This window comes from Vulpes vulpes, chromosome 2 (assembly GCF_048418805.1).
Source record: "Vulpes vulpes isolate BD-2025 chromosome 2, VulVul3, whole genome shotgun sequence".
NCBI classification, from domain to species: Eukaryota; Metazoa; Chordata; class Mammalia; order Carnivora; family Canidae; genus Vulpes; species Vulpes vulpes.
Window position 1 is genome coordinate 141,532,600 of NC_132781.1, and position 19,050 is coordinate 141,551,649.

The 19,050-nt window shown below is 41.2% G+C and overlaps 1 protein-coding gene across 2 annotated transcripts in view; it reads right to left on the reverse strand.

The window, feature by feature from the left end:
* The window catches only part of FTO (FTO alpha-ketoglutarate dependent dioxygenase), a 378,983-nt gene that overhangs the window by 148,177 nt on the left and 211,756 nt on the right, over positions 1-19,050 (reverse strand). For both annotated transcript variants that reach the window (XM_026011764.2, XM_072750216.1), the window contains one exon: positions 9,975-10,099. In XM_026011764.2, coding sequence (XP_025867549.2) covers positions 9,975-10,099 — 125 coding nt within the window. The remainder of the gene's footprint in view (positions 1-9,974; positions 10,100-19,050) is intronic.

Below are 19,050 nucleotides of genomic sequence, written 5' to 3' on the forward strand. Positions count from 1 at the left end.
ATGCCTTTCTCCACCCTGGGTAGGATCCTGGAAGGGCTCTGAGCCCTATTATTGTGGGACCCATGCCAAAGTACTACATGAACCTATGAGTGGTTGTAAAGCCTCACAGCCCAGGTCTGTGCTGGGGCTGCTCTGGCTTGACTTCCATTTCCACCATTAGCCATGTTGCCTTGGGCAAGTTACTCCACCTCGCCATGCCTCTGTTTTCTCACCTCCTAAGCCACTTAAAACACTGGCACTTAGTCTTCAATAAACGTTAGCTGCTATTACTACTAAAATGAGCCCCATTGCAGGTTTCAAGGACAGTGGAGGGAGAAGGGTGACACGGTCAGGTGGAACACCTACCCTACCTCCAGCACTTCCCTGGGATCTAACTTACAGAGAGCACCTTGTCCAGCTGGAGGGTTGCTGAGACCCTGAGTATCAAGCCCCGAGCGAAAAGCCAGCTGGAGAAAGGATTCGAATTGGAGTTCAGGCCTCCGTCTGTCAGTTCTATGTGACAGTGCTTAATTAGTGTGGGGCCTGGCACAGGACAAAATCCATCTAGCGTTCATCCCTACACAGGTGTGGTAAGGTGGGGCCCCTACCATGAGGCTGGGGCTTGACATGGGTGGGGGGGGCATGCTCTCAAAGGATTAATGTGGCCAGGCTTATTCTTGACTTTTCTGTTTGGATCTAAAGGTGATGGGTAATTTTTCCTGAACACCTAGTATGCTAGTTCTATTATTATCTCCTGTGCAAGTTACAAATGAGAAAACTGAGCTTCAGAGGGGTTAAGTAACTTCTCTCTAACTGCCTAGAGTTATTACAGACATGGATCCAAGACTCAAACCCAGGCAACCTGCTCAGAATCTATGCTCCCAACCTCCATGCCATGTTAATGAAATTTGCTCTGAAAGAAAACATCCCCCATTGATCATTGAGAATTAAATCCCTCTGGAAAGAAGTATCCCAGATTTTATCCCATGACCCATAATCACACATAAATTTCTCCTCTATTTCTCACTCTCTGAGACAAAATGCTTCCTACCCACTTGCAGCCAACACAATTTCACAATGGAGCAGTCTTCCCCACAACAGCTGGGCATATAGTGAGAGTCACATGAGAGCACTTCAGAAGAGCCAGCCACTTTCTTCCCTCTCTTCCGCACTTTCTTTGCACAGAATCCTGACTTAATACTCTTGCACAGCATTTATTGTACTATATTGCATAATACATTTCCCCTAGTCAAGTGTTACTCATCTCTATAACCTCAAGGCCCATGATAGTGTCTGCTACCAGCTCGGTACTCGATAAATATTTGCTGAGTCAATGCATAACTGACAGATCACTCACAGTAACCATAACCACCGTTTATTAAGTTCTGGAGTGCATTAACACGCGCAATCCCCCACCGCCTTTCTTCAAAGGAGATTTTCAGAGTTCCACTTAGGAACACACGTCTTGTCTGTCCTCCCTCTAGAACATAAGCTCCATGAGAGAAGCTCTTCCATCAGTGTTGTTACCACTCCACTTCCCAGGACCTGCAACAGTGCTTGACAGCAAGTACTTGACAAATAGCAAGCACTTGGTAAGTATTTGTGGAAGAAATAAATGGATTAATCAATGCCTTTTCAAAAAGTTTAAGAAAGCACTGCCTGTGAGAAATAGTCAGCAACCAATCACAGTCAGAATCTGCCAGGAGTGAAGCTCATACTGAAGCCTGCGTGTTGATTTTATAAATAAGATGCGCAGAAGTCAATTGGCTTTTGTCTCCCATAAAACTGTTCAAATAATGACAGTAACAATGGTAATAACATTAACAACACTGGCCTCCTTAAGATAAGTTGCTGTATCTTGGAGAAAAGGTAACCCTATCTCTAGACTCATTTAATCCTTGCTCTAAATTTATACAATGTTTCAATTCCTACACATTTATGAGGAGGTTTTATGGAGTTACCAGGTTTTATGGAGTAATCTGGTTCAGATACACAAAGGACATTCTTCTGCTAAGGGCAGCAGAAAGCAGTGACTGCAATTATTAAAGGAGATGGGACAGATGCATTAAAAAGGAAAGGAAGAGATGGCAAATGGCAGGCTAGTGCCTTCCTCCTTCTCCCTCGAAGCTTCCTCATGTATTCCGCCCCCCCCGCCCCAACCCTGCAAACAAATTCAGCCAGTTAGGGTTAGAGTTAGCTACTGGACCATAGACTTCTAGCTCCAAACTACCTCGGCCAGAAGTAGCAGCCCCTCTCTCTAACGTGAGTGACAGCAGTTGACATGATCAGACGACACCATCACATGTTGTCTCAGAAGATAGTAACCTCAGCCTCGTCATCCCATAGCCTGTCCTCGGGGCTATGCCTGTCCTCAGGGCTAGTGGTTCCACTTCTCATGACCACAGTTTCTGAGGGCAGCAAGCAAATTCTGGCCCAAATGTCAACTCACTAAGGTTGACGCTCATCACTGCACTGATACCATTAAAGGCATATCAGGATATTCACAGGTAACCAGCAAAAAGCAACTCCCTGGAGCAGGTAAAATGCGAACTTGAAGCCACATCTAATATATATATATATATATATATATATATATATATATATATATATATATATTATTTAACATATATGTGTATATATATTATATATATATTATTTAATATATATGTGTATATATATTATATATATTTACTTGAGAGAGACAGGGAAAGTGAGTGCAGGGGGTAGGGGGAGCAGAGGAGAGAGAGACAGAAACTCCCCACTGAGCACAGAAACTGATGCAGGGCTCGATCCCATGACCCACGAGATCATGACCTGTGGTGACACCAAGAGTCAGACATTTAAATGACTGCACCACCCAGGGGCCCCTGTAGCCCCATTTAGGTTCAGCATTGCCCCTCCTGGCCTGAAAGTCATCCTCTTGTTCAGAGGAATGGCTCTAGGGAGGCCTCTCCCCTTTCCCCCATTTCTATTTCATTTCCAAGAACAGCATGGGATCAGGAATAGCTGCCTTAGAAATGAGACTACGTCTTTTTGTCTTGGTCCCAGCTCAATTCCATGGTGTCCATTTCTGGGCTCTTCCTCAAGGACCCAGATCAGCCTGTGCACACAGTGTCCTTCCTTGGACCTCCTGCTGGAAGCAGCAGTCAGGGTGCAGTCTTGGGACTTAAACACCAAAAAACCACATATCAGAAATCTCTCCTTACATCCAACTTCACGGTTTCTACCTCTGGCTAGATGAGATGAATACATACTCAAAAAAGCAAGAGGCCGGCGTCTTAAAGAGTCATTCCTCTTCAAAATTAAGAAGGAACTCAAAGTACTTACAAATACAGAATGGGTTGACGGGAAAGCTATTCTATTCAGGCAGCCACTGAATAAATCTGAGTGCCAGGCACTATTCTAGATGCAACAGGGTAAATAGGCAACAGGGTCCCTGCTCATATCGGGCATGGTTCTAATAAAGCTGACACTTAATGTTGCAATGAGCCGGGCTGCAGATTTTTACAGCTGGGGAACAGGCAAATGCTCTGCCCTCACAAGGTTTATATTCTGGTAGGGGAGACCAAATGTAAATAAAGAATCAAATATGTATATATGTGAGGCTATTCCTTTTTGTAAGCTCCTACCACACTGTAGGTTCCTTTGGATTAGACTCTAATGCTAAGTCATCTTCCAGGTTCTTGCAGAAAAAGAATGAAAATCTGCAGGCTAGCCACTGTGTTCCTATAAACCTGCCCTATCCTCCCCCACACTAAACTACACATTATTTCAGAATCAACACTGTACCATGCTCATCTTAATATTCCCCACAGCATTTAGCATGGTTATTTGTACATAACAAGCACTCAATAAATAACAGTTCATGGCTAAACTGGACTGGATCAACTTGTCAGTTTTGTATATAATTCAGGCCTGCCAGGAGGCAAAAGGAGAAACCACATATCCATGGAGAAAAACTTTCCTGTGCTAGTCTTGGGACCAGAGCTGATCCACAGAAGTTATACACAAACTGTTTTACTTGCTGCACCCAGATCACAGTTCTGAAGCTCATTCACTGTAGGAAAGGTTCTAACAGCTGGATTTTGGAGCCGTAACAAAGATGTCCAAAGTGGATCTGTCCTGGAGGTAAGATGGCAAAGGTTACAGTGGAGATGGTCAATAACAAGATGGTTCTCTTGTCCAGGAAAAGGGCTAACTCGGCAGTTCTCTGAGCTGACAAAGCCCAATATGCGGAAGACGTATATAAAGTCATCAAGATCTAGAGAGTTAATTTTGACTGGAAGTAAGTAGTTCTGAAAGTTTTCCTAAGAAATGGCCATAAAAGGTTTTGAAACTGTTCTCAGCACCATTTTAAGGTTCCTCATACCCGAATGAAGTTGTCTACGATGGGACTATCGATGATCTTCTGAGCCTAGAAGTGGACGAGCTGTAAATAGAGTGTCTGTTTACTCAGTCACATTCCTATCCAGTGTGCAATGGCTCTGAGAGGCTGTAACGAAAGGGATGGAGGAGAATGGGAGAAGGAATGAGGTGGGGGTTTTCCAAAACAAATACACAGGGCCACCTGCAAATAAGCCAAGGGCTGGGCTTGCCTACAGAAACCAGGGGATGGGCCCAGCTGTACTCTCAGGACAGCTTCATTTGGAGCCCTGGCCCCTCGCTAAGCCGAATACCCCTAATGGGCTCGTGAGTTTCTCTCCAAGTAACGGGGGTGCATGCTTACATCAGTTGTGTTCTTTAATCTCCCGGTAAGAATCTAAGTGGTTAAGGAAGCAAATGAGAAAATGTTCAAGACATCATTCATCATCAGGGAAATGCAAATCAAAACCACACTAGGATATCTACCATCCAAACAACAAAGGAGAGTAAGTGTTGGTGAGGTTGTGGAGAAAACTCCAAGCCCTGTGCACTACTGCTAGGAATGTAAGACAGGGTGGCAGATGTGGAAAACAGTCTGGCAAGTCCTCAAGTGACCATATGACTCAGCAATTCCACTCCTGGGTTTACACTCAGAGCAGAACAGCACAAAGAACAACCCACATGTCTGGTAAGTGAAGAATGCATAAGCAAAACTTGGTCTATTCCTACAGCGGAATATTACTTGGCAATGAAAAAGAAGAGAGTCCTTATATAGGCTACAACATAGACCAACTCTGAAGGCACTATGTTAAATGAAAGGAGCAAGATACAAAAAGTCACATAGTGTAGGGTTCTATTTATATAAAATGTTCAGAAAAGGCAAATCCATAGAGATAGAAAGTAGGTTAGTGCTTGTCAGGGACAAGGGGACAAAGGGGCATTGAGAGTGGCTGTTAGCAGTTCTGGGACTTCTCTCTGGGGTAATGGAAATGCTCCAGAATGGGATAATGGTGATGGTTGCACAATCTTGCGAGTATACTTTTAAAAATCACTTAAATGTACACTTTAGAATGACTAATTTTATGTTACATGAAATTTTATAGTTTGTGAATTTATATCTCAATTGGAAAAAAAAAAAAAACCCTAATGGCCTGGCTTTCGTCTTATGTTGTTGCATTTGCATCTTACTCAGCACAAATTTAAAGGTGTTATTTCCAAGCTAAAAAGCATTAAAATCAGACAAGTGTCCCTCAACTCCCTCTGTTAGCCTCCACCTAGCTCTCAGCTCACTGTAGTTCCCCACAGGCAGAACAAGGTCAAGTCAAAATCCAAAATGAAACATATACTGACTTTGGATAATGTTTATTAGTTTTTTGTTTCCATTTTAAATATAACTTTGTCTGAGTGACAGTTGAATGTGTAGACAGTGTAGTTCAACATAAGAGGCTTTTCAAAAGCACAGCAATTCTGGTCTGCAATGATGTATACAGTGAAATACTCTCGAGTGGGTTGGAGCAACTTGCCTCTCCGTTGTGGTTTTAGGATGGTTCCACCACCTTTCTTTCCACTGCCTTCCACACCCCCCTTTTCTGGGAACTTGCTAGAATCTCATCCCCAGATACATTCTTCAACTGGCTGTCGAACATAATGTCTACCCCATGGCATATTATGTGGTGTTTTGTGTATGGTATATACAGGAAACACACAAAAATGTTCATCAAATAAACTCATTCTTATTTCAGAACACAGAGTCATAGCCGTGCCCACCATCTCCGAAGGAGAGCACAGAGCTTAGTGAAGCCCAACATCACAGTTCGGATGCCAGGACACTCTTCCCAGGGAGCTGGGAGAGAGCTTTAAGTAGATTACTCCTATCAATGAACAGGAAGGGAACATACAGCTTATGACCTACCCACCATGCAACTAGCATTGCTATGATGCTTTTTTGAAAAAGGAATAAAGAAAGGAACAACTCTATCTACTCAATGGACATTACGTGCTTTCATCTTCCTTTTACAGACAAGAAATTACGAAGTTGTGTGTCTGAGAGTAACAGGTACATCTAGGATCCAAACGTGCACAACGTTTGGTGGCCAGGGGCTGAAGTGGATCGTAGCTTTTTTGTAGAGCATTTCATTTTCCCGAACACTTGATTTACCTATATTCGCTCAACTGAGTGAGCAAGCTGAAAACAAAATATCTGATTGTCCTTCCACCATGTTCAAGGCAAAGGAAGCCCATTCCTCTCCTCCAGCTGACTACGGATAATTATTCCACAATAGACATGCCCTGAAAATTCTCCACAGTCGAGGAAAGGCACTAGGGATTTGTGGAAAATAAACCAAGGCGCCGATGTTTTGCTGTATTTTATTTAGAAAAACAACTCGGGCACGGACACGGAGCTGTACCTTTTCTTCAGCGCACTTTTCAAATGATAATTTCTTCCACTGTCACCATTAAATCTTAATCCATTCCAGCTCCTTGCATGGGTCATTGAGTCTATATGTACTGCTGTTATTTTAAAATGTTTCCCCTTGGTAGGGAGAGAGGGGGAGACAAGACGTTGGGAGCCAGATGGGCCTTCTTCACAGTTCATTTATCAGACCTAATACACAGGGCTCCACCCTCTTCTCTCTCACTACTGTGGTTAAACCTCCATATAATTTGGTAATCATTTTCATTATCAGAGAGTGACCCTAAAGCAGCCTTGCCCAGGACACCCAGTCCCTGCAGCTGCTCTTTTTCTGCCTTTTCCTACAGTAGACCCTAAGAACCTCAGGGTTTATTAGCTGCAGACTGACCTTTGGGCTGCGGAGGTCAAGAAGGGGTCAGATCAGAGGGCTCACCCAGTTCTTTAAAAGCTATAACAAGCTGTCCATCAGGCAGAGTGGACTGTATAAACAAAGCCAAATCTTCAGAAATTCTGTACCACTTCTGTTAACACTTACCCTGCATTCACACAGCTTCTCCTGATGTACTTGGGATCATTCAACTCGGGGGAAGTGAATAGACAGCCTTAATAAGCCTATTTGGAGAGGGTTGTTTATGGGATTACCAAGCTTGGGGAAGGCGACCCACAGCATTCAGATGTGCCTCTGGAATCACCGGGTTGTGTGACACTGTGACAAACTCAGTTACCCCGAGTCATGCAGAAGTGACACTTTGCTCAAAAAGTGAAATTACAGGGAACATATGCTTTCAGTTTAAGAGACTTCAGGGAGTCCAAACAATGCCTCAGCTGTGGGCCTGAGAGAGAGAGAAATATTTTAAAACCCAGTTACAAGTTTGGCTTTAAAACATTCTCCCTCATATCACTACTGCAGAGGAACTGCAGAGGGGATGGGGGGGTGCTCTTTATGACAATGGACCCCTATTGGAGCCACTGCCGGCAGCAGTCTCCGCTGACCCCCATTTCTTGAGGCTGTACTACTCATCATGCATTCTCCAATGTGCAATAGAAGGTAATTAGAGTCATCTGTATTTAACTTTCGGAGGAAAAAATTTCTATTATCTAATCTAACTGATCCCCTGACAGCTTTGATGAAAGTAAAATACTGTAACCTATTGCTTGGCCTTTGGCGAGCGCTAATTATTTTCTGTCAAAGCACATTTTTCCTCGTGTAATTCCAAAGTACACAATGAGCCAATCTCTAAAACACAGGCGGCTCGGTTAGCTCGGCAGTGGATGTTTTATAACTTTCACCACCACCCGCCTGATGGCTACTCGGGGTAGTGCCCGGTTCCAGACGGCCAGAGGAAGCTTTGATGAGGAAAAGAGAGGTGGTGTATGGTAACAGTCTGTTTATACAGATCATATGGATGAGTCTTTCAGATAGGTCACTGGGATGGGAAACATCAAATGGGGAAATGGGGGTGGAGAAGGGGTGGGGGGGAGGATTATGGTTATTTAATACTCTGAAGACACTTTTCCTTCTGAGCTCTCAAGACATGACCCTCTTGAAATTTGCTTTCAGGTGTTTAGTTTTAAGGGGGTCTGCAGAGTGTCAGCAACTAAGCTCTTTCTTTTCTCCTCCCCTACCACAAAGGACTTGAGAATTTTTGTTTCAGATGCTAGACTCCATCAACTTCAACACTGGCTCCAGCTCCTGATTAAATTGTTAGCAGTAAGGGCCAGAAATGCTGAAACCAGACTCCTTTTAAATAGGCCATTTCGGGCATGTTGTCTGATGATTTGGTGTAGTAGGAAATTATTGTTAACAAACCAAATGCACTCAACAGAAGACATCCATCCTCAACATTTGGTCTCTGAGCTGTGCTGTCTTTGGAGGGATGGGGGGGGGGGGAAGTAAGGAAGGGTGTGGAAGAGAGATTATAAGGAAATTCTTTCTTTCCTTTTCTGTTTCTTATTTAATAAGAATCACCAGGGGAAAAAGAAATAAAAGGTTAAATATAGAAACACATCTTAGATGTCCCCATATGGATATTCCAGTATTTAATAAAATATGCATATTTTAATGAATATATATGCTTAAGTTGGAATACAAGAAAAGTTAAATTGGAGATTATTTACTTACTGTAGTTGAAACTGTCCTTTAATCTGACTACACTACAAAAAAGAAGGGAGAGGGAGAGTATCAAGGGGAATTTTAAAATTATTCTTCTAAATCAAGTATGAATTTAGAGATTATATACACACTTGAAAAGTAGCTTTCCAATACCTAGTTGGGGAGGACAGTTCATACTCTTCAGTGTCTCCTTTCTTGGAAAATGCTCATCTTCAGCCTTGTTCACAAACCAATTTGAATGATAATTATTACTAGTAAAGCCATCAATTATTATAAATTCTGTTGTATGAACTCATTTGGAGAAATATTATGTCTATCAATGTTCTTGACTCCCAGGCACATAGGATTTTTAAGCATCAGATAAGACCCCGCAACAAAATTCAGCATGATCTTCCTGATTCCTCTCTCTCTTGCTGAGAGACAGATAATTCGACAATTTTTACCCAATTGCTGATCTAAAAGGTGACTCTAACATTCGGGGGAAGTGCTTCCAGTGTTCCAACCATTAATTGTTTTTCAAATAAAAGCAAGATAACAGAATCCATACTAAGCAAGCATCCATTCTGTAAAAACTGATGATCTATAGAAACTTTCTACCAGTAGCAGCTTTCTAATCGCAGGTAAGTCCATGAGCAAAGAAATGAGGTTGAAGCCAACATAATTCCTACTTGGCCAGTTCTAAAACTGGGGTTGATGAATAGACCACTTTCAAGCAATCTGCTCTCACTGAGTGATGTAAGAGCACTATGTGAATTTCCCAGACATCTGCCCTAACTAAATAGCAATGTTAGTCTTTTAGACTGTTGATTAAAAGGGTCCTTCAGCATCAGGTACTACTATTATATTATGCTCAGGATGCAAACATTTATGCGAAGTGTTACACTCAGGGATAAATCATATACACCTACAGATGACATCATGGCTCATTTCAATTAATGTAGGTACCATATGCAGCAGAGCTAACTTTGGCTGAAAGCAACTATAACTCGCTTATTTTTCATGGGTCCTCAAATCAGAGGGACGAGACCCACTGTAAGGAAGGGCTCGGCCGAATTACAGCTCTTGTTTTTTAGGAACAACAAATCCCCATTTTGTAACACAACTAACCTGGCATGCCACTCCCTCCTCAGGTTCTGGCGTGTAGTGAGCAAGGCAAGGATGGCGGTCAAGATTTCATTCCTTTGTTCCACAGGGACCCCTTCTCTTCTAACTTCATGAAGCACAGCATTTGTCTAGAAGAAATGGTCCAAAAAAAGAGAGAACGTGAAAAATTAATAATAAAAAAAAGCCCATAAGCAAATAAGGACAGTAAATCAATGGCTTTTTTATTACAGTTCCCCTGCTAACAAATCAATACAGTAAATGATGGTCAAAATGGCCAGCATATATTTTGTATTTAATCAATGTACAAGGCACATAAGGTAAACTCTAAAGCTCCATTGCCTTAAGTAACACATCGAGATACTGTGTGTTCTCGCTCTAATTTCCTCAGTGCACCAATGGTCTTTTTCCTGGGAACTGTCTCCCATGAGCTATTATTAGAAATGATTTTCACGTACACTTCACTGTGAGTTGTTTGTTTTGCCTTTTGAAAAAGAGCAGTCTCTGACTTTCACTCTCTCTGTTTCCTGCCACCCAGCTGAGGATTTCTGCACTGCCTCTCGTATTTGAATCATTAATTTCTATTTCCAGCCATGCCAGCAATTTTGGGGGGGGGGGTCCACTCATTTTCCTTGCTTGTTGCAAAACAAGAGCTTGCAAAGAAAGGAACAATAAGAGTACAAAAAATCAAATTCAGTCTCAATGAATCCTTCCAGCTTTAAAAATCCACTACATATTTCAAATAATTATGTACAGGGATGCTCGTGCACAGCAGATTTCTTATTTGAGGAAGAATCAGTTATTCAACAGTCACTGCTCTGGTCCTTAAAAGAAATTAGGCTCACAGGAAAGTACAGAAACACTCAAGCTTCTACCTGGTATTGCAAAAGGTCAGATGTTGCTTTTAGAAATAGCTGAAGCCCTAGCACAACTGCTCACTCTAACAAGGAGCATTACACCGAAACTTGAATTTGAAAGTTATCATTTCAATTTTGTCTACAACTCACTCCTGTGTGCTAGCTCTACATACATGTATTTTAAACACACAAATTCATGTAACATTATAAAAAACAATTCAGAAAACAATATAGAGTATTCTACTGGGACCTGAAATGTAAGTGAGCAAATGCCTTTTGAGTTTTAATGATAAAACTTTTCATCACACATATTTATCTTCATACAACTGGAATAGAAATCTCAAGAATTTAGAGATGTTCTCCATTTAAAGTTGGTGTGGCTTATTTGGAGATGTTATACCCAAAGCAATTGCTAAAAGGAATAATCTTTTTTTTTTTTTAAGATTTTATTTATTTATTCATGAGAAACACACACACACACACACACACACACACACAGAGAGAGAGAGAGAGAGAGAGAGAGAGGGTAGAGAAGCAGGCTCCATGCAGGGAGCCTGACGTGGGATTCGATCCCGGGTCTTCAGGATCCCACTAAAAGGAATGAATCTGTTACTTTCTTTGTACTAGTCCTTATCGAACTGATGCCAATGCCTTCACTTGCTTAAAGAGCACACTTAAAATTGTTTTCATGTAACTTGGAAGTACTCCTTCCTTACTCCTCTATGACATTTTATAGCATATACTGAAATGTCTTCCAGGACAGCCTTGAGAAGAGGTTAGTGAACATCTGTTGTCTGGTTGCCTTCTATCCACACCCAGTCCCCCTTTCCTGTAACAACATCAAACCTTCTTTTAGGGAAGTCTTTTATTGTATGCAGTCTTAGAGAGACTGCCAACTAAAGTATCCCACTCTCTCCCATGAAGGGTGTGGGCTAGGCCAACCTGATTTCGCTCTTCTAGGACTTCAGACACTTAAGAAGAATGACAAAGAAAGGGAAAAAATTTGGAGGCCATTTATCAATTTCCTTAGTTCCTACCACCCGTGGCCCTCAAAGTATTCTTGGTTTCCTGAACTTTCTAAGTAGAGATCATTCTTCTTCTTTTGATACCACGGAGTTATCCAATACCCTTTCAATCAAGTTCCATTTTGTTCAAATTCACCAGAATCTGTTTCTGTTGCTTACAATCAAAAACTAACTGATACAGAAAGATAAGATAGGAAATAGTACTCCACTGTTAAAGGATCCAAGATAATGTGACTAGCTGTAGCCAAGAAAAGGACCCTGATCTCAGCTTCTTGAGTCCAGAGTTACAACTTCTACACCAGGCAATTCACCCAGTTGGACACTCAGTGAGCTTCGAGGGCAGTGACATTTTTAGCTCTCTGACCTAGGGAAGAAAACTCATTTTCTCTAGGTGCTTCTCCTGCATGAAGCCTGGATTCCACGTGGCTAAAGCAGGAATTGCTAATGCAAATACCCACCAAAGCCAGAAAGGTAACATGAATAACTTAAGCAAGATTACCTGATGAGAGTATGTGTTCTGTGCAAAAAGGCAGTCACTATTCAACAACAGCCAACTCTGTCATTCAGAAAAGCTAAGTAGTGCCAGATTCATGAGTTTTCAAAATAAACAAGATATCCATTTTGATTTTTTTTTATGTGAAAGTTTTTTATTTTAAATGTTGAAAACTATTTTTTTTTTTTTTTTTAGCTTTTTAAATACCAGGTGGCCAAACAAGAAACACCAGTGACTGAACAGAACTCAGGTAGCTGTTAACTTGTGACCTCTAATGTAAAAGATGTCGAATTTCAGAGAGGTGCTGGTATCAATGGGTATTCTGACAATAACATCACTCCTGTCTGTAATACCCTCTCCCAAGTACTTAAGGTTGGAAGGAACCTCAAAAAGTCATATGGTTCATCACTATGTCTGTAGGTACATATTATTTTGCCAAAATAATAAGCAAAATGTTTCAAAGAGAAGACAAAGTACACATCTAGATGTCTCCAGGAACATAAATAAAATAAATTTCCATGTGATGGTATTAAAATAACTTTTTTTAAAAAGTCATTTATCTCTTCTTTACCTGTTTGCATCATTTAAATTTTATCCAGAGGCCCTTGTTTTCCCTGGTCAGCCTCTGAGAGGAGAAGGAGTAAGGATCAAAGAAAGTAAGTTATGCAAGACTGGGGACCCTGACTGCTTACTTCACTACTGTACCCCAGTGTTCCTAATGATTTTTATTTTTTTTAAGATTTTATTTATTTACTCATGAGAGACACACAGAGAGAGGCAGAGGCACAGGCAGAGGGAGAAGCAAGCTCCCTGAGGGGAGCCCAATGCTAAACTCAATCCCAGAACCACGAGATCGTGCCCTGACATCCCCCTAATAATTTTTAATAAATATTTGTCAAATCAGTAAATAAAGAAGAAACTTGAAAAATAAGTATATCAAAAACAAAGAGTAAGAGAAGATGGCCTTTTAAGACTCTACTTTTAAATTCATTAAAAAAAAAACTGAGATAGTTACATACTTTACAGAGGAACTCTCCACTTGACAAAAGGATCCACTTCAAGGTCTATCTAAATAAATAGCGCCCCTATTGTACAGTCTCCCGAATTTCAGTCATTCTAGCACAGTCTCAAAATTCTTGCCATGTTTGTGTATGAGGTATACAATATTTAATATTTTTATTTCAAATGACTCACATTGTAAAGTTTCTTCAAAAGAAAACTGGAAAACCTGTGGTACCCGTCATAAATGAAAAGATAACTGCAAAAATAATATAGTAAAAACAAAGCTGTATGTTTATTTCATTCTAGATAGATGTTGCTTGCTGAAGGCTCTGGGACAGAAGCCTACTCTCGTTGTAAATGAGGCCATTAACAAGTGTTGGTGAATGTTAGGACCTGAAGACCTCCTTGACAGAGATGTGCACTGAAAAGGAACTGAAAAGGGAGTCCAAGGTCTCACAGCCTGGTCCCCACTACCTGCGGAGTCCTGGAGCGCCACCTAGTGTTCCCCTAGTTGACACCCATGATCCATGTCCCAAGCTCTGGAAACACCACCTTACTACAGTGGTTTTCCAACCCTTTACAGATAAACCTCTCTTTTTCCCCAAATGTATTCTTCATGGAACTCAATACATAAAACAAAACAAAACTGGAGCAGTTCTCTTTGAAGAAGCTGCTATGGAAGACCTAACGGCTCCTTTTGTCATGGGGCATCTCTTCCAAACCCCAAGGAACTATGAACACAACTTGCCAACCTCAACCTCAGAGCATTAAAATAGCAATTCAATTTTTTATAGTTTATACATTGCTGGTGGGAATGCAAAACACTGCCATGTTTGGCAGTTCTGTACAAAGTTACACATACACACTTAATGTATGACCCACCGATCCCATTTCTGGGGATTTAGCTCAAGACACAGAAGCTTAAGTACACACAAAAACCACTACAAAAATGTTCAGAGCAACTTTATTCATAACTGCCCTAAAATGGAAATAATCTAAATGCCCTACAACAGGTAAATGGATAAACACACTGTGGTACATCTGTACAAAGGAATACTACTCAGCAGTAAAAAAGAAAAAAGAGACAATTGACAGATGCAGCCACTTGTCTGAATCTCAAAGTCCTTATACTGAGTGAAAGAGGGTGGTCTCCAAAGATTAAACACTGCATGATTCCATCTACTTAACATTCTGGAAAAGGCAAATTACAGGGACAGAGAACAAATTAATGGTTGCCTGGGATCAGGACGGGTGATGGTTTATTACAAAGAGGCAGCATAAGGGAATTTTGGAATGATGGAATTATTCTGTACTATGGTGGTGGTGGTGGTGTGAGTTTCTACATATGTTAAAAATCATAGAACTGTATATCCCCAAAAGTCGATTTTATCACATCAAAACCTTCTAAAATCTAATTGTTAAAATTCATTTCATCACATTTTTAGGACAACCAAGAATGCAGAGAACAAGTGTACATATTAAATATATCTGAATAAAAGTAGTCAGTAAAAATAGAACTAGATCTAGATGACAAATCAAATTCTGTTACCAAAAAAATGTTTTCAAGATATTGGAAAAGGATGGGTGAATTTAGATTGAGCATTCAGACCCTAAAATATAGTATTTCATAAAATTCAGAGTAAAGTCATTGCACAAAAGCTAATTTCAGAGTGTCAAAGAACATTCTTTTGACAAGATTAACAGTGATATTTTTTTCCCTCATACTAGTGTTGGCTCCTCAAGGGTTGACTTTATGCCGGAAATGTTAATAGCCCATTTTCCCATCAGTAGTAACACAGGACTGTCTTCAAATAAGTACCAATTTTTAAACAGTCTCCTGTTACCAAAAACAAATTCTCCGTCTCAAAATTGAGGGCAAGTAAATCAGGGGTTTAGAAATCATGCTCTGGGGGTGAAATTTCGTTAGTAACTCCTCTTCAACAGAAATTAATGAAAATGCTGGCCTCTCAGGAAAAGACTATGAATATTCTTAGGGCTGCTAGCTGTTCAAATCCCGGCTGTCACCTCCTAGTTATGGGCTTTCAGTCCAATTGTAAAACAGAGATGACACTGGAACCTCTCCACGGGGTCTTGTTAGGAGGAGGTACCCAGGACATATGCCACTATGATTATTATTGTTTAGGACTCACGTAACAGTCTCATGCTAGGTCATATTGTTTTAACAAAAGCATTTCTTCAAGTGTCTATGACTTCACATGAAACATGTGAAAAGGAAATCAGGTGACCACTGATCAATCACGACCTATCAGGAGCCAGAACAATATTCTTTTCCATCTCCCAGGTGGTAGAAAACTTTTACCCTCTGATGGTGGGTTTTATTTTTAATGCCACTCCTGGTTTTAATTGACACCATTCTCTCTTAGGCTACCACCTAATACGTGTCCTGATCTTCTCATCTCCTCTGTGGGTTCCCCAGGGCAAGACTCCTGGTTCTCATCTGATATCTTCTGTTTGCTCTCTCCATGGGTGATCTCCTCTCCAGTGACTTCAAGGTTCCCCTGAGACTGGTGTATTCAAGTGGACCTTGCTGCCAAGCTCTGGCCCCATATAGCTCATGACTGCCTACCTCTCCTTAAATATACCCTTCAAACATAGAGTCTCAACCTCCACTCATCTACATCTCAACTATCATTGCTCTCGCATCATATCCTTCTTCATTGGCCTGCTCCTTCTCCTCTATTTCCTTAGCAGGGCGAATGACACCACTATCAACCCAATCACCTAATCCAGATGGCTAGGGCTCATCCTACTGGCCTCCCTGTCCTTTCCCTGCACTCCTGGTACCTAAACTTTAAATCCTGTCATCCCTCTCTGTTCAATACGACTCAGACTTATCTTTTCCCTGCTGCCACAGGCTGAGTTCAGGCCTCTCTCTCACCTCGCCCATGCAGTAGCATCCGAATGAGCCTCTCTGCCTCCATCTCACTCCCTCACGAATGTTCTTCCTACAAGAGGGCTATCTCAGGGTCAAAGGAAACAAGGAGCTTCGGCTTCTAAAACTTCACCTAAACCAGAGTAGTTCTGTTCATAAGCTTCACTTACTGTCATTTGAGGGACAGTTTTTGTTTTTGTTTTTTTTAAGAAGCCTGAATTCTTAACCTGACCAAATAAAAACACAAAAAATCACACCACAACAACATCTCTTCTTAATACAGGTCCTGAGTGCTTCCCAAATTTTATCTCCTGCCATGTTCCATTCCATTTAGAACCAATTTCAGTTTCCTAAAAACACATGGCTGTTCTACACAATACATTTACTTGTTATGTAACTGGCTAGTAACTACTAATTCTTCAAGAAACACCTCAAATAACACCTCCTCTATGAAGTTCTCCACTAACCAAATCCTTCCGCCAGATTACATAGAGTTGATCATCCTTCCTTACTGTCACTCTTGAACATCTCACAAACCTTGCCATGCTCCATTACTCTTATTTACTCACTGGATGCTTCCTCCTCCAGAGTGGGAGCTCTATTAGAGCAGATAGGGCACACGCCCATTTGTTCCCAATACCCTCCAAGGTGCCTGCTTTGGCACCATGTCATGAAAACAGACTCCTGAGGGATAGGGTGCTGAATAAATGAAAGCAAATTACATGCTGGAGCATGTCTGGGAAAGAAGATGAACAATCAAGCCACAGAATACTATTTGAGATCAAAAACAGTATGTGAAACAAGCTCTGGTTTGATGCAAACTGTATCTGATGAGAATTCTAAGAAAACCGTTGTGAAAACTATTTTTAAACAAGAGCATCAAGAAAACTAAGGCTATGCAATCCCTAGGAGACTATGTAGAAGAGTAATACATATTTGGAAGGATGTATCTAAAAGTACGTCTAAAAGTTTTACTACACTGGGATCACATGTAATCTTTGCACACCTTCCAAATAAGCCAAAAAATCTCACTTTCTCCATTTCAAACACAAACAAACAAACAAACAAACTACTTTGGACTCGTCTGACAACTTACAGCATCCTAAGGATCTCTAAGAATTCCCCCAGTGTTTTCAGCTACTCCTGGCTCAAAACTATGTACAAAACCAAGTAAAAAAACCATAATGAGAGAGGAAGGAGGGAGGGAGTGAAGGAGAAAGAGATTGAGAATGAAAAAAGGAAAACCAAAACTCTAAGATTCTAAGCAGCCTCAGATTTGGGGTGCATGGGTGGCACAGTCGGTTGAGTGGCCAACTCTTGGTTTGGGCTCAGGTTGTGATCTCAGGGTCATGGATCCAGTCCCACCCACGTCAGGCTCCATGCTCAGTGGGGCAGTCTGCTTGAGATTCTCTCTCTCCTTTTGCCCCTCCCACTTGTGCTCTCTCTCTAAAGTAAATAAATAAAAATTTTTAAAAGAAGTCTCAAATTTTAGGAAAAAGTCTCCCAATTCTGAATTTATTCAATTAAAACTGAGCAATTCACCCAATTCTTGGCGGATGTATTTGTCCATACCTTCCAGTATGTTCTAATTCTGGGGTATCAGGAAGAAAGCACATATGGACATACATGCAATAAACAGAATTTGTAGCATACAAGGTTTTCGGACAGGAATCACGCTGAGCTTTAAAAGGAGAATTACATATAACATTTACTTCTTACTAATAATTCAACAGAAGTCTTTAATTCTTTGGGCTCCTTTCTGATATGGGGTAACAGCTTCTGATAGGCCTTTAATTCTGAAACTCAAATTTAATCCACCCATCTTACAAATCAAAGAACTCTGTCTAAAGAAATGCACAGCAATAGGAGGCATTTCACAAACGTGGCTGATAATCCCTCTGTTTAGTTCATTAAAAAAAAAAAATTCTGCTGCTGTTTTTCCAATTTCAAAAGTCATATAAATACCAGGATGCCAGAACTACATGCCTTTCCCATCTTCCCATCTCCTCTTCTTCATCAGCGTCAAAAAAGCAGGACCATCATTATGGGGGAAATGCCCCACCGAACACTTTTTATACACAGAGCAGCCTCATGTTAGGGCTGTATTTCCCCTCTGCACACACAAATTACAAAGATATGCTCGGACTGATAAAGAGGGCTAAAGGTTCAACTTGTGAAGAAACTTGGTTTAAGATGTTATCAGCTGGGAAAGCTATTTCCTCACATCAACACTGCCACGGGCTGTCAAAAACCCAACCAGGGCTCCCCTCTTCAAAAGTCCAGGAACACTTTTTTTTTCTCTTTTTCTTTCCTTTTTTTTTTCTTTCCTTTTTTTTTTTTTTTTTTTTTTTTTTTTTAAAGAAGAAAGGCACAGAACCCACTGAGATAGCCTTAGCCCCATCAAAGAAAGGTCGATCTCAGGTCTTCCTTCATTTACTGATTGTCAGTTTAAGATGGCTCTTTTGTGAGGCCTCTGGAGCTTGGTGCTGAGTGATGCCTTCACATTTGCTAAACTGGACTGGGCATCATGAAGATCTCTAGCATGCTGGGATCCACAGCCCAGCAGAACAAATAAACACATCTCTCAGCCTTTTTGCCTACTTTATCTCCCTCTCTGGGAGCAAGAGGGTTTTGGGGGTGCTAATGTTTACACAATGTTCAAACTTTCTTTCCCCTGTTTCCTGAATTTGAGAAGACACATCCTGGATGACCTCGGCTGGGAGATAACACCAAGGCACGGCTGCCACATCTACTGGACTACTTCAGGCGGCTGTCTCCATCCTTCCCTTCCCCGTCTCTGCCTTTCATGGCG